General features: G+C 37.6%; 1 protein-coding gene across 10 annotated transcripts in view; it reads right to left on the minus strand.

Annotated features, from left to right (window-relative positions):
• The window catches only part of LOC145686586 (uncharacterized), a 678,364-nt gene that overhangs the window by 104,079 nt on the left and 546,827 nt on the right, over window positions 1-27,458 (minus strand). For 8 of the 10 annotated variants that reach the window (XM_081760035.1, XM_081760040.1, XM_081760039.1 and 5 more), the window contains one exon: window positions 10,429-10,636. In XM_081760035.1, coding sequence (XP_081616161.1) covers window positions 10,429-10,636 — 208 coding nt within the window. The remainder of the gene's footprint in view (window positions 1-10,428; window positions 10,637-27,458) is intronic. The other 2 variants (XM_081760038.1, XM_081760043.1) reach the window with 1 other exon arrangement.

Raw genomic sequence — 27,458 nt, forward strand, 5'->3', positions numbered from 1 at the left:
AAAACATATCTACACTCTGTAAAGAAAAAATAGACACACCTCAATTCTCAACGTAACTGATACAGAAAACCATAATTGCAACCCACTAGAAAAGAAATAGAAGGAAACGAACAGTGGGATAGTTCATTTGCGTTATATGTGATACTTGTGGTGTACAACGGCGTTTGGTAATTTTTTATGTAGCAGTAATATTCTCTTCCGATGGCAGTGAGAGCACCTCGCAAGTTATTGTAGGAAGAATTCTGCTTTGAATTTGAGATGTGTAGGTCCAGGTAAATAGTATTTTGTGTTTATTCTTTGGTTTCTCAATGTTTGGACAGTGTCAAGTGGCAGTATTCTTGTCGTGCAGCGTTGTTTGTGTTTGATATTGTTGATATTATATGGACTGTAAACAAATAAGGTGGGTAAGAAATGTGATTTTTCGCCATGTGAACAAGGCATAATTCATACTTTGCTCAGCTACGGTAAATCTCGAAGGGAGATGGGCGGAATACTCAAAATCCACTACTTGACGTCAGGAAGAGTAATTCACAAGCACAGACGGCATAACAATCGTCCCTTCGTCAACAACGTGATACAGAAACGAAAGCATCAACCACAGCAGATGGCCAAATAAAATCAATAGCATTGCACAATGAAGGAATGAGTTCTCGACAACTCGCTTCTCTAATTCGAGATGACCTGGGAACTGCAGTTACTTGTACAGCTGTATTGTTTTCACAGTATGAAGAGGATATTACGAAGAAGAAACTTCGTAAGAACCTGAAACTGACAAAATCACAGAGGGCATCAACACGTAGGTGTGGGAGCCGATATGTAACTTGGACTTAAGGTAACTGGAAACACATCGATTTCTCCGCCAAAAAGAAGTTTAGAATAGTGGCAAACGATTATAGTGTGAAGTTGTGGATACGCACGAGCGTGGAACTTGACAAGGATTGAATTTAAGAGTTGCAAATATTCACTCACTGAGTGATGGTGTGGCTTTACTTCACCGCTAAAGGTGTCAAAACGATTGATATATGTGAAGGGTCAATTGATGTACGAAAATATCTTCAAATTCTGATACGTAAAGTTTTTACAACGGTTAAAGATTACTTTTGTGAAGCAAATATGGACTATTTCGTTTTCCAGGACGATAATGCTTCATGTCACCGAGCGAAAATCGTTAATACGTGGTTCAACAATATGAGTATTCAGAGACTTATGTGGCCTCCAAATTCACTTGACATGAATCCAATCGAAAATGTGTGAGTCAATATGAGCAGAAGATTGAATAGATAATTATCTCGAGTAGAATGGAAATCACGGAACAGGTATTCCGGGCGTGATTCCACGAAATCGACGCTGGATTTTGCAATAACCTTGTTACGAACATATCTGGATGATTCGGTACACTGCAGAAAGCCACTGTTGGACATACAAAATACTAGTTTGCTGTATTGTACTTCCTGATGTTTGTACAAAATATATCTTACCCTTAATATATTTTTCTTTTTTTTTTGATTTGCCTGCTCTTGTTGACCTTTCTTATTTTTATGTGTAACTCTTTCTAGAAAAGATTTGGTACAAAACACACAGAGCTACTTACACATAAATTAATTATATTAATCTCAATAACCTAAATAGTGGTCCCGCGTAGCGTAGTCGCTATTGCTCTCACCTTCGGTGCGAGTGGTCCCGGGTTCGATTTCCGGTGGGGGCACTCGGTCGAAAAATTGTAAAAAAAACGCTTTTTTAGACCAGCCACCCTGAATGAGGTTTTCCTGAGTTTTTCTCCTCGCAAATGCCAAGATGGTACCTAACTTATAGGTCCCAGGCCGCTTCCTTCCTTTCCCAATCCTTTCTTCCTTCCCTCTCCCCGGATAGTGTGATCCCCGACGGACATCATCCCCCAAACGTGAAGGGTTAAATGGCTTTAGATCCGAAAACCCAGAAATCTAAATCCCCCCTCAATAACCCAAATCTCTGGCGCAAGTATTAAGGATGAACTGCTCATTGAGAATATGCATTGTAATGTCATCAGGAATTCATGTAAAATATAGTTTGGTTAATGTATTTTGTGAAAACCATATCCGAGCAAGTGTCTTTACAGAGTGTAAGAAATCGTATGGCAAACTGTCGCCTAAGCGATCTTTGTTTCCTTTCAATAGAAAGAAAACTTGTAATGAATATTGCTGTAGAGAATGTGGTAAAATTATTCGATGTTGGACATAACAATCAACGCAATGTACTCCATTAAAGTGCAGGTATAAAAGTTTATTGTAAGCTTGTTCGTACCATGTAATCAGCCTTTCACAGGCTCGTAGCCAGCCCGGTGAAAGTTAGGGGGGCCCGATCCAAAAATATTATAGTACATAACCACATTATAGTTCATTTGCAAGCCTGTGAAAATTTTAGAGGGGGCCAGTAAAAATTTAGGGGGCGGCCTCCCTCGACCCTCCTGGATATAGGCCTGGCCCTTCATAGTTTAAAATACATTTTGTTTCTGTGGATCATGATGGAGTTTTGTTAATTGCTATTTACTTCTTTATCCAATTGAAAATTGTTTAACTTTTTTTTTTTTTTCAACTTGAGTTTCTATTTCAAAGATTTCTGTGTAAGGTATGATCAAACAATTATGCTGTCGAATTTCCCTATTCTTTTAGTAACATAAATCTTTGCTGTTGCATATAGAGATCACGTCAAAAAATCTAATGTGCACAAATTAAGGATATACGAGAGAAAATATAAATGATTTTTTTTTGTCTCTTGCTTTTTTGTAATAAATGCTTCAAAGATAAAAATGTTTACAACAGCCTATTTTATTCTTGTTTTACTTTACTTACTTATTGTGTATTTTAAGATATTAACAAAAGGTAGAATATTATCTGTTAGTCTGTTGTTTGAACCTTCTTTTATTTCTATGTATTCATGTGTATTCTTGGAGGGAGAGAAGGTAAAGCTGTTTTGAACTTCATCGACTACACAGTACACACCGTTATTATTGTTTTAAAAAACTGGAAATAGAATTAGTGTGTCTGCTACACGGAATTCGGTAGGTCGAGCATATAGCCACGAACTCCCGCAGCCCATCCTAAATTCTGCATTTCTTCAGTCCCACCAGGCGAATGCCAGAATTGTATCTTCTATAAGGTCAAGACAGTTGTTTTCCACATCCTTGTCTCTCCCCTATTTCGGTCTGAGCCTTAGCTAACTAAAGAGTTTAAAGATTGAAACTTAATTATTCCCCCCAAAAAAATGTCTACATTGCCCAGTTCTTATTTTCATTGTCCGCCCACCCAGCAACTAGGTCCGCCTTTTTCCGCCCACCCCATCAAACGTTTCTGGCGCCGTCCCTGGTAGACAAGCTGTGCCTTCTGATTCTTGTCTCCAGAACAGATCATAGATGTTCTATGGGGTTCATGTCTGGGGATTGGGGAGGTGTGCGAAGCTGTTTCAAGGTATTATAGAGTCAGGGGCGGATCCAGAGGGGGGCGATCGGGGCGATCGTCCCCCCACAAGAGGACACTCTTATTTTATATATAAATAAACCCATCCATAACAAGTTTGGAGCTCTTAAAAGTAGCAGTATTACCGCCGACCGCCCCCCCCAGAAGTCTGTCCTGGATCCGCCCCTGGCAAACCTTGCAGACAGGCCTCGTTCAACAGTACACACAATAATTGCGATGTATAATGTTTCTATCACTGTGCGAAACCATAAAAAAAACAATAAAAAAAAATAATAATAAAAAAGAACTGGAAGACCAAGAGTGTTGAGTGAACAAGTTAAACGTTACATTATTAGGGAAATAAAAAAGGTTCCAAAAAGTAGTGCTTTGCAATTGGCAACGGATCTGGAAACACGCGGTGTTAAAGTATCAGCCAGTACAGTGCGGAATATTTGCAGGGTATCATGGTCGGATAGCCAGGAAAATGTTCTGGGTGAACAAGACAAATCGTATAAAGAGACTAAAGTTTGAAAAAGAGTATAAAGATAAGGGATCAGGCTTCTTTCTGGAATAGGGTCATATTTTCGGACGAAAGTAAATTTAATTTTATCGAGTCCAATGGGAGGCGTATGGTATGGCGCAAGGTGAATACAGAGATGAATCCTCAAAATCTCGTCCCTAAAGTAAGACACGGAGGAGGGTCCGTGCTCGTCTGGGGTTGTATGAGTGCCTCAGGAGTGGGTCGTCTCCACCTTATCGATGGAGTGATGATCCACAAAGTGTATATTAACATATTAAAGGAATATCTCCATACTAGTGCGCAGAAGATGGTTCTTGAAAACAATTTATTGTTCAGCAAGACAACGACTCCAAACATACAGCGGAAAATACTCGATTGTAGCTACTCTATACAGGGGCGGATCCAGGACGGACTTCTGGGGAAGGGGCGGTCGGCAGTAATACTGCTACTTTTAAGAGCTCCAAACTTTTATGGATGGGTTTATTTATATATAAAATAAGAAAGTTTCCTCTTGGGGGGGGCGATGGCTCCGATCGCCCCCCTCTGGATCTGCCCCTGAGGTTTGCTATCTTTCTCAAAGACTTATCCTTCTTATGCACTTTAATAATTACTTTTCTTGTCTCCTCATTTGTTTCTGTTCGGTTGCTTCCCATTTCGACAGCCCACCGTGCAGTTTTTTCACTCCTATTCACAATTACTCATTCTGTTACTCGTCATGCTATACAGAGGTGTATACTCAGGTGAATACTAGTGAACCCCAGTTGTGGTATCTTCGTTTCGTATTCGTACGTCAGGTGTACGATCACTTTTTGCGTCTACTCTATACATTTTCTACGGAATTTATTCACTTTCTGACCATTAAACTTGTCTTTGTGGTTCTTTATTGATATATTCATAAAGCTTAGTTTTCATTATTCATATTGTGTGTGTTATTACACTTCTTAAATTTTCTGTTTCTTTTTCGCAGGCATTCTCGTTTCAATAGCATAGGTGTACGAACACTTTCTGCACTCACTGTATGTACAGTAAATACAAATTTATAATTTTTGACTTTACGAAGTATACAATGTAATTGTTCAATAATTAACATAAGCAGGCTTTCATTAATTTATATTAATATAATAATTAACAAAACTAATAAGCGGGTGATTGATGACTCAGTGGTAGAGTTTTCATCTATGGTATTCTAACCCAGGACATGTGGGTTTTCGATGGCTAATTTTGTGTTCGAAAATTTCCCCGGTGGTACTCTTGGTTCCCTTTCTTATATTTGTTCCATCATCACTCATTAACGAATTTAGTTTATCAAAACTCTATAGCCATATATTCATTCTGTCCGTCAGTGAAACAAACAGTCTCAAGAACTATCTGATGGATTACCAATCAATTTTGGCCATGATGTACAGAGTCAATAGTTAAGAATCGAGTTCCCTGATGAATGTAATATTCAAACCGGAAGCGGTACAAATCAACCATTTCCGGTTTTAACGTTAATCATTATATAGTAAATATGGTAATAGATAGCGAGAAGCGGTTTCCAGTAATCGACATATATAACATTCATGTAGATAGAATGTTACCCAGTTTGTGCATCTGCTGAAAATAATGAGCTTAGGTATTTAGAGAGCATTTTCCGCTTTAGAAAATGTGTGCTTGGTAAAGAATGTAGAGAATTAGCTGAGTCAGGCACGTAGCTAGAATATGGTAATAGGAAGGGGGGGTCTGTCACGAAAAACTGTGGTTATTTACCAGGGGCTCAATCATTCTAAACTATTTTATTGGCAACATATATTGGTTCGTTTAGCCAAGATTTCTAATGGGGGCATGATATGAAATACTGTGGTTACACACCAGAGGCTCGATCATTCTAAATATTTTACTGACAACATACCCATATTGATTGGTTAGGACAATAAAATGAGGATATATTAGTAAGTATTTTAATAAGAAGCTATGAAGAAATCTCGAGTAAAATAATACAAAAAAGTATTGAAAAAGATATAGTCTTCCGAGGTCATTCGAATGGTGTCGAGAATTTTGCGTCTGGGAAATTTGCGCCCTACTTCAAGAACAGGGAAAATTGCGCCTGCGATGTACCTCCACCGGGAAGTTTGAGCCCTGCGAAATAAAAGAACCTATTGGAGCTTACGCATTTCCTCGGAGGGGCTGACATTACAGCATAAACAATCCTCCCCGCACAACCATGCCATTTGTGATTTATTTTCATTGTGGCTATATAAGGGGAGAATAAACTTCAATATAAGCCAAAAGAACACAACGGATCAACGCAACCACTGCTTCTTCCAGAGATGATTTTGGGGGAACACTGGCCTCCCCAGAGCTCTCAGAGTGCCCCCTCGGAGGAGACCAAAATAATACGTCTATAATATAATAATAAATAGAATAGTACCAGCAGTGACCCCCCTCCGGAATACTAAATATGCCCCCCGGAACATTTTTCCTGAAAGAACGACTGAACGCAATTGTGTGTTTGAAGTGTAATTCCAGCAAGCAAACACACTGTACATAGTTTTCTTGATAATATTACTGAACTGATTTTACATTCACTTTACATTTTCTTTTCTATATTTTGTGTCCTGAAAAGCCAAACAACTCGCAAGGATTGTGAACAGAGATATCTGGGTAGAGCCAAACAGCCTTTGGTAGATTAAATTATACTCTTTGATTATATTAATAAATAATTATATATCAGTCATTTATACGTTTATTGTAAATTTTGTAGTATAATGAAAAATTGTATTTGTATGGATTGCCCTTTAGTGAAATAAAATTGTATTTTTTTCATTTGTTCGGAGTATTATAACGGATGGAGTAACTCACTGAGACGATGAGAGGCAAGCCTAGTTCAAGTGCGAGTGGAAGTTACTTTACACAATACAATAATAAGTTGAATTGTAGGGCGCTAACATCCCAGTGCAAATATATAGCCGGCGCATTTTCCCCTCTTTTTGGGGTAGGGCGCAAACATCCCAGTGCAAATATATTGCGAGCGCATTTTTTCCTATTTTTGTGGTAGGGCGCAAATTTCCCGAGCGCAAAATTCTCGCATTCAAGGAAAATATAATGTCCGTGAAGTTGACAAGCCACTTATGTCAGACTCCAATTTCGACTTTAAACGTCGCTAGTGCTACGTTAGTGTTCGATAGTGACGCAAGTCGTTAGTACTCCAACTGCATGCCAACACGCTCACTTCTAAGAATCATCTCAAAAATGAGGTTAACCGTTAGAGCAAGTAAGTGCTCATTGGTGCCATTAACATTAACGTTAATGCCTCCATCGTACGGCCCTTTGAGTAATAATAACACCCCGTTTTTTGCTAGTCTCAATGCGTCCCTATATGCTCGCGAACATTCTGACGTGCCCAAGTTAGTTACTTTTTTTTGGGGTGGGGGGACTATTGTTTATCTGTTATTGTTTATTGTTTATTGCTAGCCTGCAGAGTAGTCCTTACATTAATATGCCATTGTTCTTGATAATCATTGCGTATTTACAAGCAATTTGTTATTACTGTTAGAAGATATCAAAAAACAACAGATAAAATCTACTACTTAACGGTTCATATTTTTCTTTTACAGTACATAAACGATTAATAATAATAATAATAATAATAATAATAATAAGACTATTCCAGCATAAAAGTTATCAATTGCATCACACTGGCAACAAGCGACGCATATTTTAACTTCATAAAAAATCGTTTCTCACGATTTTCTGGAAAATTACGTATGATAACATCATTATGTCAAGTTTTTTATCTCAGTGTGATATAAATGTCTTACCTCTGGACAATATCACAGTAAAACAAAAATTAAATATTAGGAGTACATCGTACTTTTGGACTACATCTCATTAACCATGGGAAGATTGAGTAGTGTATACTTCAGGATGTAAGTTTCAGCTTAACTTGCATCATACATTCTTAGGATTAAAAAAAGGAAATTTGTTCGTTTGCATTTGAACAAAATTCTTAGGATTACAAAAAGAAAAAATAATTTTTCCGAATTCCGGATTTTTCCGAATTCCGGAATTTTTCCGAAATCCGGAATTTTTTCCGAATTCCGGATTTTTTCCGAATTCCGGAATTTTTCCGAAATCCGGAATTTTTCCGAAATCCGGAATTTTTCCGAATTCCGGATTTTTTCTGAATTCCGGATTTTTTCCGAAATCCGGAATTTTTCCGAATTCCGGAATTTTTCTGAATTCCGGATTTTTTCCGAAATCCGGAATTTTTCCGAATTCCGGAATTTTTCTGAATTCCGGATTTTTTCCGAATTCCGGAATTTTTCTGAATTCCGGATTTTTTCCGAATTCCGGAATTTTTCCGAATTCCGGAATTTTCCGATTTTACTTTCCGGATTCCGGAAAGTAAAAATTCCGGAATTGGCCATCCCTAATAAATATATTAGTTACCTTACTTTTCAAAATAGAAGTCTGAAATTTTGTACATAGATTCAGTATACCTCTTAGTATCTTTCAATTGATTTTGAGATCTATGCGTTAACAAAGGGGGTGTCCAGACAGCCCAAATTAGAAAAAAGGGATTTTTTCACCAAAAATCCCTATTTCCCTTCTTGGGGACATGATAGGCTCATATGAGTGGTACCGTTTGAAAGACTATTTTATTCTGAACAGAATGAGGAAGAAAGCATGACTCTAGGATAAATAGGGATTATATTACAGGAAATTTTTATATTACATTAGGGCCATTGTGGGGATATTCTTAGCTCATTGGTAAATATTTTTTCCCACCCTTACTGGTCAAGATAGAACCTTGAAGTTTTGTACACATATTTAGTATATCCTTAGAATTTCAGCTGATTTTGAGATCTGTGCGTCAACACAGGGGGGGGGGGGGTCTAGAGGGTTCAAAATTAAAAAAAAAAAAGAAATCAGAAAAAAAATCCAATTTCTCTCCAAATTTCCCGCCTCAGGAACATGATAGGGTAATGTGAATGGTACCATTTGAAAGGCTGTTCTATTCTGAAGAGAATGAGGTACGAACCATGATTCTAGGATAATTATGGATGATGATGTAGCTTCTTGAAAGAGTCTATAATCTAACTTTAAAAAAGCCATAATATAAAAAGGTTAAAAAAATGGGGTGGAGAGGAGTAATACCACTACGTTATTGCTTACTAATTTTAGCTCTATGTAGACCTAGACTGAATGATTGTAAAGCCTTAAGAAACATGTACGTCGTATTACACTAAACTCAGAAATTATTGACGAACATTTTTTTTGAGGGAGGGGGGAGCCATACCATGTAAGTGGGTTTAATTTACCACTCGTTCTTAACTGACTTCAATTCAGAGCACCGGGGATTACAGAAAAAGTCAAAGTATATATATATATATAAACGATTGAATTTCAGAAAATTTATCCTTTAACTCTAAACGACATTGAGGAGCAGAAGAGTACATCCACTACTTTATTCTTTATTGATGATTGGGAACCCTTAAAGAAAATGTACGACATATTACGCAAAAATCGCACACTTTTTAACGAAAATTATCGTGGACATTTTTGAGAGTGGAGCGAAGGCCCAAGAATCACATTTTCATTCTTAATAGATTTTAACCTCAAGTTGGGGAGATATTCACAATGTCATAGAGAAAATATATACCAATTGTTGTCATAATAGAAAAGTATTTACATGGTTTATATTAGAAAATTGTTTTCCACATACCGGTACATGTGTAAACTTGCAACATGAGTTTGATTTTACCCCTTCTACCCTCCTTATAATTCATGTATTGTAACCCCAAACAACAGAATTATTTCCGCAAGTGGAAGGAAGGCACATACCAAGTTTCACCAAATTCGAATAGGTTTTATAATTATCGTGGACAGACGGATGAACAGACACACAAATATCAATGAACTCCAATAGTAAGAGCTTCGCTAACACTCGCTGTAATGAATAATTAATATATTGTTTTTGTTGTTCAGTACTTGTAAAACGAAAGTACAGAATCTAGCTATGCATTACATACTTAATAATGACCATCATGACAAAGAGCAAGACAAAACGACACTATTCTAGCCATTCCAGGACTAACTTCGAAGCCCATCTATGGGTGTTAAAAACTTTTCATTGGTGTTCAAGGAGCCCCTAACTTCCCAAGACAAAAATAAGCCAAGTTTCTAAAACTGAGAAAACATGTAGAAGATGTCTTTTAGACCAGTGCTTCAGTCTCCATACAACAAATCCTGCTCTGCTATTACTGTATATTTTATATTGATTTTTTTCCATTATATTGTATGTGATTGGGTTTTATGACTTTCCAAAATAATAAAAACCTGAATCTAAATTTTAAAATCACACGTTTTACGTTTCTCATGATGTTAACAATAGTCTCACAGTCTTAAACATTGACGGACACTGTATTGTGAAAATTGGAAGTTTTAACAGTTTTGAGAACAAAAGGTTTCAAGATATAACCACAAAATCTTTACCTTTACGTTTAGAATGCGATTTCCGCGTTCTTTTACGGTGGTCTTCACGCGAACCTCGCGAAAACCTAACTTGCCCCCAGAAATCCACTACCTGGGATTTAACAATGAATGGCATGATTCGATTCGGTGCAGTGAGGCTACTTTGATTTCCAAGTTGCTTACCATGATTAATCCGAAACTCAAAATCAGTCTCTGGTGGTGGCGGGTCCTGTAGGAGAAAAAAAAAAAAGTATTAGTAAAATAACCAATCCACTCCTTGTCTCCTTGTAGGAAACACACATTATATATATATATATATATATATATATATACTATAAAATGGTTCTTTCACACACAAACATAACATATTAGTTCAAAAAAATTACAATGAAAGCCTCTAAACTGGAGACTTACGATTCGAATATTGTTCAAATAAAAGAGTCCTTCACGTTGGGTTTACCTCGAGTTTCAAAAAACCGGAAAATATAAAGTGTGCAACATACAGGAGGTATCCAACTACCAGGCTTTTATTATGTTATTATATATGTAGACTTGTAACGTACCGTTTATCGGTTACGTACATTGCCATTAATGTTGTTATTTATCTTCCTTTGTTTGAATGGTCCCCGTGTACCAATTATGTTTTCAAAACAATGAAGGTGCGCGAAATAGAGTATACGGAGTTTACTAATTAAGATAATATAAGCACCGTCACAGCTTCGGGAAGTGCAAGACACACGCTTTCCAATGATAAGCTACATGGTGACTCAGGGTCTAAAAAAAGAAGAAACTACGTGACCCAAAAAAGGGGGTCCAAAGTAAGGTCATAACTCGAAAATTTTAAATGGAAAGGGGGGTCGAGTAATACCTCGTTGCAAAACACTCTGCAAATGTTAAAATAATTCGAACACGATTTTAGAATCCACTTACCACTTTCAACATGGTGACCATAACAATATCGAAACACTGAATTTCTGGTTCGTCATGAAGAAATAATGTAACCTGGCGCCCTTCACACTTTTTCCAGGCTTAGGATTGGTAACCATTTCCACTCACAATAAGGAATTCGTTGGCGTGTTTAACGACTGCTTCGCCAACTGAAAAGGTCTTTCATTGTACAGAAAATGATGCCACAACGTTGCTTGACAAAAGATAGTGTATTTGTCTTAAGTGAAATAAAAAGAAAAACGAAACAGAATGAGAAGCGAATGATGAACGAAAACTAAAAGAACAGGTAAAGCATTGGCTTCGATGCACATTTACCAACTTACAGTACATGTTCAAAATGCTTACCCTGTGCCTCAATGCATTTTTGCACACGGTAACTGAAATGATTCTGTGCCGCAATAATTTCCTCCTCACTAATCTGCCTGCATGCCGCAACTATGCGCTCCATCATGTCCCTTGTTGGGGGGCGATGATGCTAAACGATTTCTTTAAGTCCTCCCCATAAATAATAATCTAAACATGTTAAGTCTGGTGACCTAGGAGGTCAGGACACAGGTCCACCCCTACCTACCCAGCGACCACGAAACATTGCATTCACCTGATTCCTCGCTGTCAGTTCAATATGTGCTGGGCAACCAGTGTTGGGCAAAATCAATTGAAATCAATTGCAATTGATCAATCAATTGAAAGTAATTGCTCTGAAAATCAATTGCAATTGATTTCAATTTGTAATTGACAATTAATTTCAATTGCAATTGAATTCAATCATAAAATTTGCAATTAAATTTTCGTCAATTGTTAATTGGTCATCATGCAATTGAAACTTTTAATTGTTAATTGTCAATTGCAAAGGGTGTAATTGAAACATTCAATTGTTAATTGCAATTGACAATTGAAACTTGTAATTGTTAATTGCAATTGAAATCAGCAATTAAAACTGAAGATAAGAAGATGTGTGTATATTGTATTGTCCACTTGTTACTGTTTTACATATTTCAAATAAGGTACTTATAAGAAATGCTGGATACCTACCATCCCTTTACCCCCTCGGAAGAAAGCCGTGAAACTAAGTATTTTTTTAAATATATTATGTTTATGGTTCTATCCCCCTCGAAAGAACTCTACATGCCCGTCATGCATATAATAGGAATGAGCACGAGCGAGTTCGAGCGAGTTTTCTTTAAAACTCAACTCGACTCGACTCAAAGCAGACATCTTTGAGTTTGACTCGAGATCTCGGCTCGAAAAATTTCCCCCAACTCGACTCGAATTCGGATCGAGTTTCCAGTTGAGTCGAGCCAATTCGAGCTGAATCCCTTGTGTAGTTTCAAGTACTACTATCTTCAAGTATCCTACATAGACAATATAATTATCAATGACACTACTACTACAACTAATTATTATTATAACACCATGTACCTGTATAAACATGGAATATAGGCGGTTTGTATCGGAATACTAAAAATTAGTTAACTGTCGATCTCGGTAGTCAAGAAATCTTCAGGAGGCAAGGACATCGGTCACGAGGTTCTTGGTTTGAGTTCAGGAGGAGCAAGTATTCGGGCTCGAGCCAAAAATTGTTAGAAGTTATGGGACTCCAGCCAAACATGTTTAAAACTGCTCGACCCGGGTTTAGGGTTGTCAACGACTCAAGCGGCTCGCTCACAGCTCATTCACTTATCGAGCCGAATCGAGAAGTGAGCCGAGCCAACAGCTCATCCAACCGAGCCAGCTCGAGCCGAAGGCTCACACGAGCCGAACCGAACCGAGCTCATTGCTTACCCTAACCGAGCCGGTTCGAGCCATTGGCTCAGTTAAGCTAACTCAAACCCAGTCTATGGACTCGTTTCAACGGAGCTGGTTTGAGCCATTGGCTCCAATCGAGCCGAGTCGATAACTCGTCTTTACCGAGCCGGTTCAAGCCATTGGCTTAATTGAGCCCAGTCGATGGGTAATCCCAACCAAGCTGGTTGACATCACTATTCCGGTTGGGCTTCTACTTTGGCTAAAAAATTGGACCCTGTAGTTCTCAGCCTTGATGGTAAGAACTACAAAAAATTATATGAAATCTTTAGTTTTACGTCCCACACTTATGCTGGTTAGGCTAAAGAAGACGGTGATGATGGGAAATGAATGAAATGAAGAAAGTGGAAGGAAACGGGAAAACCCCGAGAAAATCCACGAGCACGGTGTTTGCCCACCACAAAGTCCAAACTGCGCGAGCTAGGATCGAACCAGGGACCTCAAGCACCGGAGGTGAACGTTCTACCACTGACCCACCGCGCCCCCTGGTAAGAACTACAGTATATACTTATATTGGTGCTTACGGCGTCATTAACTTGTTCCACCACCAACGAATTTCGAGGTACTTTGTTTTGCATCTTTTGTGCGTGTTTTATGTCGCTTTGTGCGCCTATTCCCACATTTTGTGCATCACCGGAAGTGGGTCAAAGTGGGCCTACAAATATGGCGGAACAAATTATTGCTCTTCCGCCACCAATGAATTTCGAGGTCGTATCCTTCACATCGTTTTGTGCGTCTCCTTCCGTTTTGTGCGTCATGGGAAGTGGGTTAAAATGAGTCCCCAAGGTGGGACGAAAATGACCAAGAGTTCCGCCACTATTAAATCTCGAGGTCGTTAATTTCACATCGCGTACCCTTTTGTGCGTCTATTTCGACGTTTTGTGCGTCACTGGAAGACGGTCAAAATGGGCCTCAAAGGTGGGACGAAATTGACCCACTGCTCCGCCACTACCGAATTTTGAGGTTCCTCCTTTCGCATCGACTAGTGAATGTTTCGTGCCCTTATTTCCACGTTTTGTGCGTCACCGGAAGTGGGTCAAAATGGGCTTCCAAGATGGGACGAAAATGACCCACTGTTCCGCCACTATCGAATTTCGAGGTCGTTAATTTCACATCGCGTACCCTTTTGTGCGCGTATTTCGACGTTTTGTGCGTCACTGAAAGACGGTCAAAATGGGCCTCGAATGTGGGACGAAAATGACCCACTGCTCCGTCACTACCAAATTTCGTGATCCTTCCTTTCGCATCGACTAGTGAATGTTTCGTGCCCTTATTTCCACGTTTTGCGCGTCACCAGAAGTGTGTCAAAATGGGCCTCCAAAGTGTGACGAAAATGACTCAGTCCGCCACAACCGAATTTCGAGGTCCTTCCTTTCGCATTGACTAGTGCCTGTTTTGTTACGTTTTGTGCCCCTATTTCCACGTTTTGTTCGTCACCAGAAGTGTGTCAAGAGGAGCCTCCAAGGTGTGACGAAAATGACCCACTGTTCCGACACTATCGAATATCTAGATCGTTACTTTCGCATCGTTTAGTGCACTTAAAAAAAAAAAAAAAAGTTTTCTGCGCCTATTTCTCGTCTTGTGCATCACCCGAGGTGAGTTAAACGAGCTTTAAAGTGGGAGTTAAATGACTCACTGTTCCGCCACTATCGAATTTCGGGGTTGGTTCTTTCGTATCGTTTAGTGTGTATTTTGTACCGTTCTGTTCGCCTACTTCCGCGTTTTGAGCATCACCAGAAATGCGTCAAAATGGTCCATCAATGTGTGAGGAAATAGAGCCATTGTTCCGCCACTGTCGAATTTGGAGGTCGTTTCTTTCGCATCGTATAGTGCCTGCTTTGTACTGTTTCGTGCTCCTATTTCCACTTTAGTGCGACAACGAAAATGGGTCAAAATGGCCTACAAGTATAGCGGAATAACTTAATGCTGTTCCGTCACCATCGAATGTCGAGGTCGTTTTCTTCACATTTTTTATGCATGATTTGTGTCGCTTTGTGCATCAGTGGGAGAGGGTCAAAATGGACCTTGAAAGTGGAATGGATATGTCTTTTCCTGCCATATTGGTAGGTCGTCATTGACCCACTTTCGTTGGCCTACAAAACGTGAAAATATTCGCAGAAACGGTAAAAGCATGCACTAAACAATTCGAAAAAGCGACCTTGAAATTCGATACTGGTGGGAGAGTGGATCATTTTTCTTCCCACATTGAATGCCCATTTTGACCCACTACCATTGACTCACAAAACGTGGAAATAGGTTTACAAAACGATAGAAAACACACACAAGAGTATGTGAAGGAAACGACCTCGAAATCGTTCCTGACGGAACAGCATTAACTTGTTCCGCCATATTTGTAGGATAACATTGACCCATTTCCGGTGACGCAGAAAACGAGGAAATAGGCGCACAAAACGACAAAAAATGTCCATGTAATTAAGCTAAATTTCCATTTAAGTTTGTAAGCTTAATTATATGGAAAATTTTATACATTTTTCCTTTACGTTGGTCTACTTTACGTTGATTTGGGACTTTTAAATTTTATTCAGTTTTATACTGAAAAGTATCTATAATTCAACAAGGAAATAATTATTAATTATAATTATTATCTATATAATTGAATTCATTGTAATTTGTTCCATAACAAACACTTTACCATTTCGTACTAGCTGTTATGCCCGTTCTTCGCATGGATCAGATAAAATATCAATGTAAACGAACTGAACAACGGTAGAACAATTAAGAAACATTTCTAAAATTGGATATATTTTGTGTGAATATATATCCAACAACGTACATGTGTTTTCATTGGGAAGGCCGATGGGGGCTGAATTTGAACGTATACACTATCGGAGGTGTCACTATACGTCTGAGCAACCCCAATAAATATGGATTCGACACAAATTCTACTACTTTTACATGCCCCGGTGAACCACCCCTCAGACCCCCTTGGTTCGTATTGTGAAAAAATCTCCTCTGGCCCCCACCAACCCCAACCAATACCGCGAAAACTATGAATGTGACACTAACACCTGCCATTTTCTACTACTTTTTACATATGCCGGTAGAAGTCCCTATAATCCTCTGGTTCCAATTTTGTAAAAAACAATGCCTCTGGCCGATGGGGGCTGTATTTGGAAGTCAACGCCTGTGGAAGTATCACCATTTATCTCAGCGAAAGCGAAAACTATGGATTTGACACTAATATCAGTCATTTTTCCATTATTTTTACATGTCTCGCAATTCCCCACCCCCGGTGACTCCCGGCCCGCATACAATGGTGGCTAAATTTGTAAATCATCGCTAATGAAAGTATCACCATTGATCTCAGCCACCGCGAAAACTACGGATTTGACATCGGTCATTGTGGATTATTTTTACATGTCTCGTGATCCCATTTATAATGCCCCTCTTTCTTAGCTGATGGGGGCTAAATATGAAAGTAAACGCGGTCTTGAGTTTCACCATTGAGCTTAGCTATCCCGAAAACTATGGATTTGACATTAATATCGGTCATTTTCAATTATTTTTACATGTCTCGGAATTCTCCCCTCTGGTGACCCAAGGCCCGCATACAACGGTGGATGAATTTGAAAGTCATCGCTAATGGTAGTGTCGCCATTGATATCAGCAACCGCGAAAACTATGGATTTGATACTAATATCGGTCATTTTGGATTACTTTTACGTTTCGGTATCCCCCCCCCCCCCCCCCGTTGACCCACGGCCCGCAGCCAAACACGGTGAATTTGGAAATTAATGCGATCGGAGTTTCACCATGGATCTCAGCGACCGCGAAAACTATGAAATCGACACTGATACCGTTCTACTTTTACATGTCCCGGTAAACGCCCCCCTGAGACCAACTGGTTCGAATTTTGTTGAAAACGCTTTGCCTTGGTGTGGGACCTGGACCAAGGTATCTTTGACCAAAATTTGGTAACTCTCGGTCGACTTTTCTGGTCCCCAGGCCGGTCCCGGTAAACGTCTCCTGGAGACCCCGTAGTAAGGAATTAAAAAAGAAACTCTTCGTCTTGGTCTGGGGCCTAGACCAAGCTACCCGTGACCAAATTTTGAAAAGTTTCGGTCCACTCGTCTCGTCCACAGGCCGCACAAAGATAGACAGACAGACACACGAACAAACTCTATTTTATTTATATTAGAAAGGTCAGATCCGCCGTTATTGTATTAGTGCGGTGCTTGAGCGATTGATCGTAGAAATTCAAACTCCGATGAGTGATAATTTTATAGGCTTGTTTTATTACAAGTTTAAACTCTTTAATCAGTAGAGAAGAGGGCGTGAATCATGGATCAGAGTTGATGACAATGGGTTTTCGTGGGTCTGTGGGTCACAGTGGGTAATAGTGGTTTATGGGTCAGAGTGGGTCGTGGGTCACGACGGGTGGTGAGTCAATTGGTCGTGGCTAAAGTTTTCATTGCCCCACGCCCTCTCTGAACTACAGTGTTGAAAATTAATCTGTGAAAATCAATTGCAATTGAATCAATTGCCAACTAATTTCAATTGCAATTGAATTACAGATTTCCATTGCAATTACTTTCAATCAATTGATCAATTGCAATTGATTCTCCTTTTTCAATGGCCAACTGCAATTAACAATTAACCATTACTTATTTCAATTGTTAATTGCAATTAACAATTAAATTTACAGATTAATTGTTAATTCAATTGAAATTTGCCCAACACTGTGGGCAACCATGTTGTTGTAGCCACGTGTGTGTCCTGATGTGTAAGGGGACGTCTTCGAGAAGAATGGGCAATTGATCTTGCAGAAATGATGGTAAACAGCACCCGTAAGACTCGCTTCAAAAAATGAGATCCAATTATTCTTCCGCCGATGATTACGTATCACACATTTACAGACCATCTCCGTTGATGATCAACCTCTTGCATCCACTGTGGGTTTACGGCGGCCCATTAATGCATGTTGTAACGATTTATCTGACCATCACTTTTAAATGTAGCGTCATCAGACCACAATACTATTTCGTCAAAGAATCTACCATTTGCACGCACTTGAGCTTGAGACCACATGCAAAAGTCGAGCCTGCTTTGAAAATCAGTGCCATGTAGCTCTTGATGCAAGGAAATATGGTATGGATGAAATGTATTAGCCTTCAAAAATGCTTGACACCATAGTTGCGCTGACACAAGAATCGCGAGCAACTTGCCTGATACTTGTGTGAGGATTAACAAGGAAGGCTACAAGTACATCAGCAGACCTATTATCTCGAACAGGCCGAACTATGCGTTCATTCCTGTGACTGCTAGGAGGCTGAACATTTCCATTTCTGCGGAGACGTTCGGCAAGGTTGCGAAACACATGTCTTGAACGACATTCCCGATCGGGATACCTATCAGCACACACACGAGCAGGAGCAAACCTATTTCGTTGGCACTCACCCAACACCATGAGCATATCAAATGCTTCTTCGTTTGTGAAAGGCATTTCAACTTACATGCCACGATATGCCAGTGCGAAGTAATTGACAGAAATGCCCACGACCACGAAGATGTACGTTAACTAATCCAGACTTTTCACACAATCCCTTCGACGACGCAACGTCTTGCAACAGACAACGGTGAATGAGACCAAGATTGGAGCGGCGTATTCGTTATCTGTGGAAGCAAACTAGAACTGGAAGAAGGGCACACCTCCATCTGTGCGACATAACTTGCGTTGAACCGGGCAGTCAAATGACGCTTGCTTCCAGGGCCGGATTTAGCATTTTGGCGCCCCTAAGCCCAATAATTTTTTCCGCCCCCTAGTTTGGTTAAAGTTACTTTCCTAAAAACCTTTATTAAAAAATTATATCACGCCTATATGTTAATTGCTTAAATACCACTCCACGATGCAATTTTATCACCGCAAGTTTTTTGAGGAATTTACTTGGTTCTGGGCTTAACAAAATACCGTTAATGTATTAGCAAAAGATTGGTGAACTTTACCAATAATTATTTGTTCCAATGAACTTCAGTCAGAATGCTTTATTAGCCTGATTTTTTAAAAATAAATTCAAAAAATATATTAAGTTATGGCTATTTATTTTTATTTCTAAATATTTTTTAATTTTTCTCTCGGCCGTGCGCCCCCTGGGTAGGCCCGGGCCTATTGGGAAATCCAGCCCTGCTTGCTTCTTTGTGGTACTATTACGTGCCTGCTTTTTTTTTTTTTGGGGGGGGGGGTCAAGTGGGCAACTTCACTAGTAGTTTTATTTCTTCATGACGAACCAGAAATTCAGGGTTTCAATATTGTTATGGTCGCCATGTTGAAAGTGGTAAGTGGATTCTAAAATCGTGTTCGAATTATTTTAACATTTGCAGAGTGTTTTGCAACGAGGTATTACTTGACCCCCCTTTCCATTTAAAATTTTCGAGTTATGACCTTACTTTGGACCCCCTTTTTTGGGTCACGCAGTTTCTTTTTTTTTTTAGACCCTGAGTCACCATGTAGCTTATCATTGGAAAGCGTGTGTCTTGCACTTCCCGAAACTGTGATGGTGCTTACATTATCTTAATTAGTAAACTCCGTATACTCTATTTCGCGCACCTTCATTAAAAAAAAAAAAAAAAAAAAAAAAAAAAAAAAAAAAAAAAACACGGAAAACGGTAGGTAGTACGGACAAATGTTTCATAGGGCAATCTTATTTTTTCCCCACCTTTTCGAATGTGCATTCGAAACATATCGTTCACATTTGAAAGTCGCGAGGTATGTGCCCCCCAATTACACCACGAAGAGGGGATTTCGGGATTTTGTAAATAATTTCTACGGATTCTTTGGACCCACATTTGTGATGCAATTTTTTATTTCAAGTTGATAACATGTATCGTTCTCGAGAAAAAGGTAGTGTCTGGGTCGCTCTGGAACACCCTGTATAAAAATAACGAACTTGCACAAGTCCTATATCAGGAAACTGTAAAACACAGCCCAGGGGAAAACTATCTGTTGTGGATATTCTGATAGAAGTTATTTATGAAACATTATAGGAATATTAATTACATATTTATTTATGAAATATGGACAAAATCGCCTGAGTTGTTTTTGTAAAAGTAGTCTGAAAAGGAACTTACCTTATGAATAAACTACTCTTGTGAATATATTAGTAAGGAATAATTTACGTAACATTATAGAGTTATTAATGAAATATTTATTTATGAAATATAAACAAAATTTGACCGAGTTTCTTTTTGAGAAAATCGTTCTAAAAAAGTTATCCTTAAGAATTAACTACCCCTCACATATATTTTCAGGTCAAATGAGTTGTGACCCATTATCACTTAATGAAATACTTAATTATGAAATATGCATAAGGTCGCTTCAATCATTTCTGAGAAAATCGTGTAAAAATAACTAGCCCAAAAATAAACTACCCCTCGTATATTCTTTCAGGAGAAATTAATTATGCCATATAGTTGGGTTATTAATACATTAGGAAGAATATCATCTATCTCATTTTTGAGGAAGTCGTCCGAAAACAACTCATTCCCAAGAATAAACTACCCATTCTAGATTTTTCGCTGAGAAACGACTTGTAACACATAATGGGGTTGTTATTGAAAAAAAAAAAAAAAAAAAAAAAAAAGTTTACGAAATGTAAACATAATCATTATTAAATCCGTTTTTGAGAAAATAGTAAATTTTGATTTTCACACTTCAGTAAATTACTCTCAGTTTTAGGAGTAGGAAGAAATTTCGAAGAAAAAAAAACTGGAGAATTACATAAAAACCGTAAGTTTAAAATTGGTCCCAATACGTTGAACGGTACGGCCTCGAGGCGAATGCGCATCATGGAGAACAGACGGACAGATGTCGAAAAATCACTTTTTCGATATGCATGGACAGGGTTGGCTGGTTTAAACCAGCTGGTTTTTTCAAAAAAACCAACTGGTTTAAACTAAACCTGAAAACGAAAAATGTCCGTAAAAGTGTGACTATTCGTAAAATCTTGATGAACACACATTTCTGGGTTATCACGTTTCACTTCCATATATTATTCGTAATATATTCAGACCTAAATTCCCCATTCTTTACTCAAAGAGATTATATTACTAAAGGAACTGTTTTGTTATGTAAGTTTATGGATGTTTCTTTAGTGATTTTTTAAAAATAGTTTTATTATTATTGTTATGCAACCAAAGGAAAATATAAACATTGTTTCGTTTTAATAATGTTTACTATTGATAAAATACATCGAAATGCCATACTTTTTTGGGGAGGCGGTCATACAAACCCCACGAGAGGCAATTATTGATGTATAAATGGGTCAGAGCCAAAGTGGACTCAAATATAATTCGTATCTTTATTCACTTTTTTTTAAAAAAATCATTTTTGTTGATTTTTTTTATTTAAATCGATTTTTTTGATTTAAATCAAATCTTTCTCCTCGTATAATACAAGTCGCGAACTGAAGAAAAAGCATTAGGAATTAGTATTAAATGCTAATTATGCCATTTAACTGAAAGAATTGAGGTTGAATTTTGAATTATCCCCAATCGTTAACCTATATCAATCCCAAACAATGTTTCTTAACCCTTTTAAATCATGGCTCTTTTTAAAGGTAAATTATAGATTTCAGTCAAGCAGCTACAGCATCATCCCTATTTATCCTAGGATCATGGTACATACACCACTCTCTTTAGAATAGAACAGTTTTTCAAACGGTAATATTCACATTTCCCTATCATGTCCCTGAAGCGGGAAATTTTGAGAGTTATCGGCATTTTTTTAAAAAAAATTGATCTTCTCTGGATTCCTCTGTGTTAACGTACAGATCTCAAAATCAACTGGGAAATACTAAGGGGGTGCACTAAATGTGTACAAAATTTCAAGCTTCTATCTTGATTAGTAAGGGTGAGGAAACTATTTAACACTGAGCTAAGAACATCCCCACAATGCCCCAGATGACCCGGATGTAATGTAAAAATTTCCTCAGACATCCCTATTTGTTCTAGGATCATGATTTGTACAATATTCTCTTCAGAATAAAACAAATTTTCAAACGGTACCCTTCAAATGTCTCCATCATGTATCTGGGGCGGGTAAATCACGAAAAAAGGTATTTTCTGTAAAAAATATTATATATATATATATATATTAAATTTTTACCTCTGGACAAAAGTAAGCCCGCGAAAAATAATATTCCCCAAATACCCCAGATTCCCGTATAAAACAGTATCTCAGATAACAGTTTCCTGAGACATCCCTATTTATCCTAGGAGCATAGTACGTACATCATTTTCTTCAGAATAGAACAGCCTTTCAAACGGTACCATTCATATGTCTCTATATGAGACGGGAAAATCACCAAAAAAGCTATTTTTTGTTAAAAATATCATTTTTAAAAACATTTTTGCCCCTCTGGACCCCGCTGTTCCCACGCAGAGATCTGAAAACATTTGAAAATTATTAAGGGGTGCACTGAACGAGTGTGGAAATTTCTGTCTTCTGAATGCAAACTGTAACCCGCTAATAATAATAATAATAATAATACGCATAACAATTTTTTTTAAAATTTATGACGTCATCACACACTATGCCTCAACGCAGAAAGGAGTGAAAGCATATGTAACGTGTTCTAAAATGCCTCTAGTCTTGAAGAAAACGAAGAAAAAACCTTATTGGTACTTTTTTAATCGAATAATGAAGACTCTACCCTATCACCTAAAAATAGGTGATATAATTTAAAAAGGTTAAGCATTAAGGAAAAAGTACAGCAACGTTTATCAAAATGACACTTTTTATCACAAAAGTTACAGATATTTGTCAGGGGCCTATTTTTAAAAACTCAGAACTAGCTTGCGGCATGAAATATATGAATTTCGCCTAAAGTTATAACAAAAAAATAAATAAATAAATAAAAATAATAATAATAATAAATAAATAAATAAATAAATTGGAGTGGGGATAGGACCACTCTAAATACGCCCTATGATCCGGGAACAAACAAACGGACGCACACAAAAAAGAATTTTCGTCTTAAATGTCGATGGCGATTTCCCCGTTGGAATAGTTAACGATTTTAAAACCGAAACCCAGTGTTACGAAAAGAAGAAAGTAGGATTGCTCCGTTACTGTTCAAAACGGGATTTTCCCTAATCATCCTCTGCATGACACTTTTTTCATACTATACTGTACATTTGAGTCTCATTCTATTATGATTATTAACTTCCATAATCGAAATAACAGAACAGAAACCGGATTTTACTTATTCACACTTTAAATTAATTTAATTCGGAATTCGATTTAAATCAATGATTTTTATTTAAAAAATCAAGTGATTTAAATCTTGATTTATATCGTGATTTAAATCAGACTGATTTAAATCAGTCCACACTGAAAGTAAGTCGTTAAATTTCTTTAACTTGGACTAATAAAAGTCGTAGTGAACTGACTTGGACTAAATTAGTTCTTCTGTACACTGTAGTACTTTGAAATTGTCCATATGTAATTCTGTATAATGGATCCACTTGTGCAATTGTTTGTTTTTTGTCCTTCTGTACTAATGACTCTTGACGATTATATTAACAAATATATAAAGATCAATAAACGTATTTTTACCAGAGTCCTTCGTGAGTGAATTGGTAGACGTATCGCATTGGCCAATTAGTCCCGGTTTCGAGTTCAAATGGAGGACAATTTCTCTAGGATGTAAGCCGAGAAGCGGTTTGGATTCCGCTTTAAGCTTATGTAACCCCTTCCAGCATAGCCCGGTTGTTGCATACTAACACTAAGGCGAAACAAGCTTACTTGTGATATAAATACTGTCTATATGTGATATAAATACATAGAGCAAATTAATTAAACCAAAAAAAAAAAAAAAAAAAAAACTGGTTTAAACCAAAAAAAACTGTTTTTTTTTCAATAAAAACCATGGGTTTTGCCAACCCTGTGCATGGAGCATGAAACGTAAATTCGTGAAATCTCTAATTCAATTTTTTTCACGATCACGATACTTTATTTTCTTCTTTCGTTGCTCGAAAGTTAAAAAAAAAAAAAAAAAAAAAAAAAAAAAAAAAAATCAAAACATTTATGAGGTAGATCTTTCTACTTTAAAGAGCACAACTCCTGCTATACCTGTACAGGCAAATGCTTATGTTAATGAATACCTATAATGGTTGAACTCTAAGTTGGATGAGAAAATAGGAAATTAACCGAGGTTCCTTAAACCATATCTCCAATAGGATGAAAACTCACAAGAATACAAAAGTTACACCTATATAGGCTAAGAAAATGGTGAAATAAACAGTATCATAACTTATCTACTGCTACCAAACAGCTTTAAGGCAAGAAACAACAGTCTGAAGGATGTGGAAGGTCTTGATTTTTCCAATGTATTGAAGTAAAATTGTGTTCTTCAAAAACCTGACCAACAGATCACGATGGAGTAGTAGCGAATTTTTGAGGTTATTCAGCTCACAGAACCGGTCATTCTGAATATCTTGCATTTTAATAAACAATCCAGGAATTTCATATATATACAGGATGGACCTTTTATCTTGATACGTTCTTGTAGCTTTCAAATAGCAGGTGCGCAACACTGGAATTTTTGTACCGTGCAAATATTAACAGGGGACACTGTTTGACATACTCCACAATACAACCTGATTTAACAGTTGCAAACCAGGGTTGAAAAAAAAAAAAAAAAAAAAAAAAAAGTCACCGAATAAACCTGACACACACCGACTACAAGTATAGTTGTTTCCAAAGCTAAACCAAGTTTTCTTATCAGCAGTAAAACTGTCAAAAGATTATTAGCGGCCACGTGTAGTTTGTCAGTCAGTTGGATGTTGCCGGTATTATAAAAACTTAGCCGCTCGCCCTTCGCCAGGGTAAACAATGCAGACGAACTCAGTGTTCCAAACCAATAAGCAGATAAATAAAACAAGAATAACCACGGGTCATTCAACAAAGTAATTTTCTCTCCTATTAATACAATAATAATAATTCGTTAATAATAGTATAATATGAGCCTTCCGGTCTACTGTGCATTTTCGGTAATGCTCGGAAAATAGAATCGATCCTGGACCGCCCGTTGGACCGATATTGTGTTTTTACCCGTATGAATCGGGTTTGCCCGCTCGATCCGTATGAATCGGGTTGACCTGTTTGACCCTATGAATAGGGTTGGCCTGATAACCCTGTTTTTATGAAAACAAACTTAGTCTGTCATTATTGTAAATGGTGTGTTCTTTCACTTTATTATCCTAACACAAATTGTTCCATTATGCATGAACTCGTAACGAGTCTATCGGGTCAAACGGTCCAAACAGGCCAAATGGGTTTATCAGGTTTAACAGTCGAGTAAACCAAATGCAACGGGTATCGGGCAGGTACCTGTTTACCCGAAAAGTTCAAGCACTAATTAAAATCATAATTAACAGCTCTAATTGTTTGGATTCGCTTTCTTTTTAGTTAGCCGACTAACGAACTTCCGATTACATAAACAAAAATGCTAAAATCTAAATTATTGCATTATATTATTGCAATGAGCATGAACGTGATTTACTATTAGGAGTTAGCGTGATGCACTAATGTTAGTTAGTCTTTTATAAATACCATTATTATTATTATTATTATTATTCGACAAGCCATATGTCTATAATGACAATTTGAATTTTTTTAAGAAAAAGAAATAGTTAAAAAGCATTCTATTAAGTAAAAAAATCCTCATATTTATTAATGTATGCAGGTTTAATATCTGAGTAATAAAGCCACGAATTCAGGATTGGCAAAAATCGTGGTTTCTTTTCGAAAAAAACAAAAAAACTTTTTTGTTTAACTTATTTGCTCTATGTATTTATATTACATATGAACAAAAATAAGTTCGTTTCGCCTTGGTGTCATTATGCAACAACGGGGTTATGCTGAAAGGAGTCACAAACTTATAGCGGAATCCAAGCTGCTTCTCGGCTTACATTCGAGAGAAACTGTCTTCCATTTGGACTCGACACCGGGACTAATTGGCCACAAATAAGATGAGTCTGCCGACTCACTCAAGAAGCACTCCTGATAAAAATACGTTGCACTGATCTTCACATACTTCTAATATAATCGTCAAGAGTCATTTTAGAAGGACAAAAAGATAAACAGTTGCACAAATGAAACCATTATATATAAATCGGGAAACTCCCGCCTTAGCCATTGGGAACATCCCGTTATTGCTTGGTATGTAAAATGTTAAGGTAAACGTATCATAATCAATACGTTAAAACTAAAGGAATAAATTTCAAATTTAGTATGTACGCATCATTCAATAAAATTACAACTGAAAGTCCAATCCAAGCTAATGTTGGAAGCTACGTAGGCAGTCGATAAATTTTGCAAATTTCTATCAATATATTTAACCCTAGGACGTATAGGTTGGAATTTATAACAATACCGTATAGGTGGGGTGCAGAACCCCAATAAGAAAACAGGCTAAAGTATGATATCTCACGTGAGGGCAGCAGTGTAGCTGAAATACTGCGCATAAGCACTCACTTGAAATGCATAATGGGGTACCCTACAACCCACCTATACGTTCTAGGGTTATGCAAAAGCAACTTTGGTTTCTTTATAAAACAACAGGCATTCAAACAAGCAGAAATATGCAATTTGGTGTCGTTTCGTATGTTTAGGCTTAACATCCTTGTTATACAGAGGTTATCAAGGAGAAGATTTTCGTTTAAAGTGACACCCGAACCTCTACTTGGTTTACACTTGAAAGAAAGATTATAATTATTCCTGGCGCACGAGGCCTGGATTTATGGCACTCATTCCTGTGAGAGTGATGTGTTGTCAGTAGATTTGCTACCCTCGCTGTTAATGTTCCTAGACTGCAGTTCGATACTTTTTCTTTCAAGTAGCTTCTGAATTGTTCTCACGACGCGGTTGGACGCCACAACGCCAACACCGTCTGGTGAGTACGAATTGCACACCTATATTTCCTCTGACCAGACGCGGCACTGCTTAACTTCGTTGATCTCACGGGAAGTGATATTACAATGTAGCTAGAGCGTTGGCAGTAAAATAATAATAAATCCATCTTGAAATAGTGAAGAAATTAGCTAGGAAATATAGAGAAGTTTTAAACTGACTCCTTGGAGCTACAATCCATTCCTAACCTAACCTAAACTAAACCAAATTCACTTAAATTAGCCTAATGTCAACAGTAATTACCGAAATTGTAGCATCTTTATTAGACGCAATGGAATATGTTTATTAAAAAAGGTCCAGAAGCACGTAAAAAAAAAAAAAAAAAAAAAAAAAACCAGGAGAAATGAATGATGCAAGTACTTAGACGTAA

This window comes from Thermobia domestica, chromosome 5 (assembly GCF_964235325.1).
Source record: "Thermobia domestica chromosome 5, izTheDome1.hap1.1, whole genome shotgun sequence".
NCBI classification, from domain to species: domain Eukaryota; kingdom Metazoa; phylum Arthropoda; class Insecta; order Zygentoma; family Lepismatidae; genus Thermobia; species Thermobia domestica.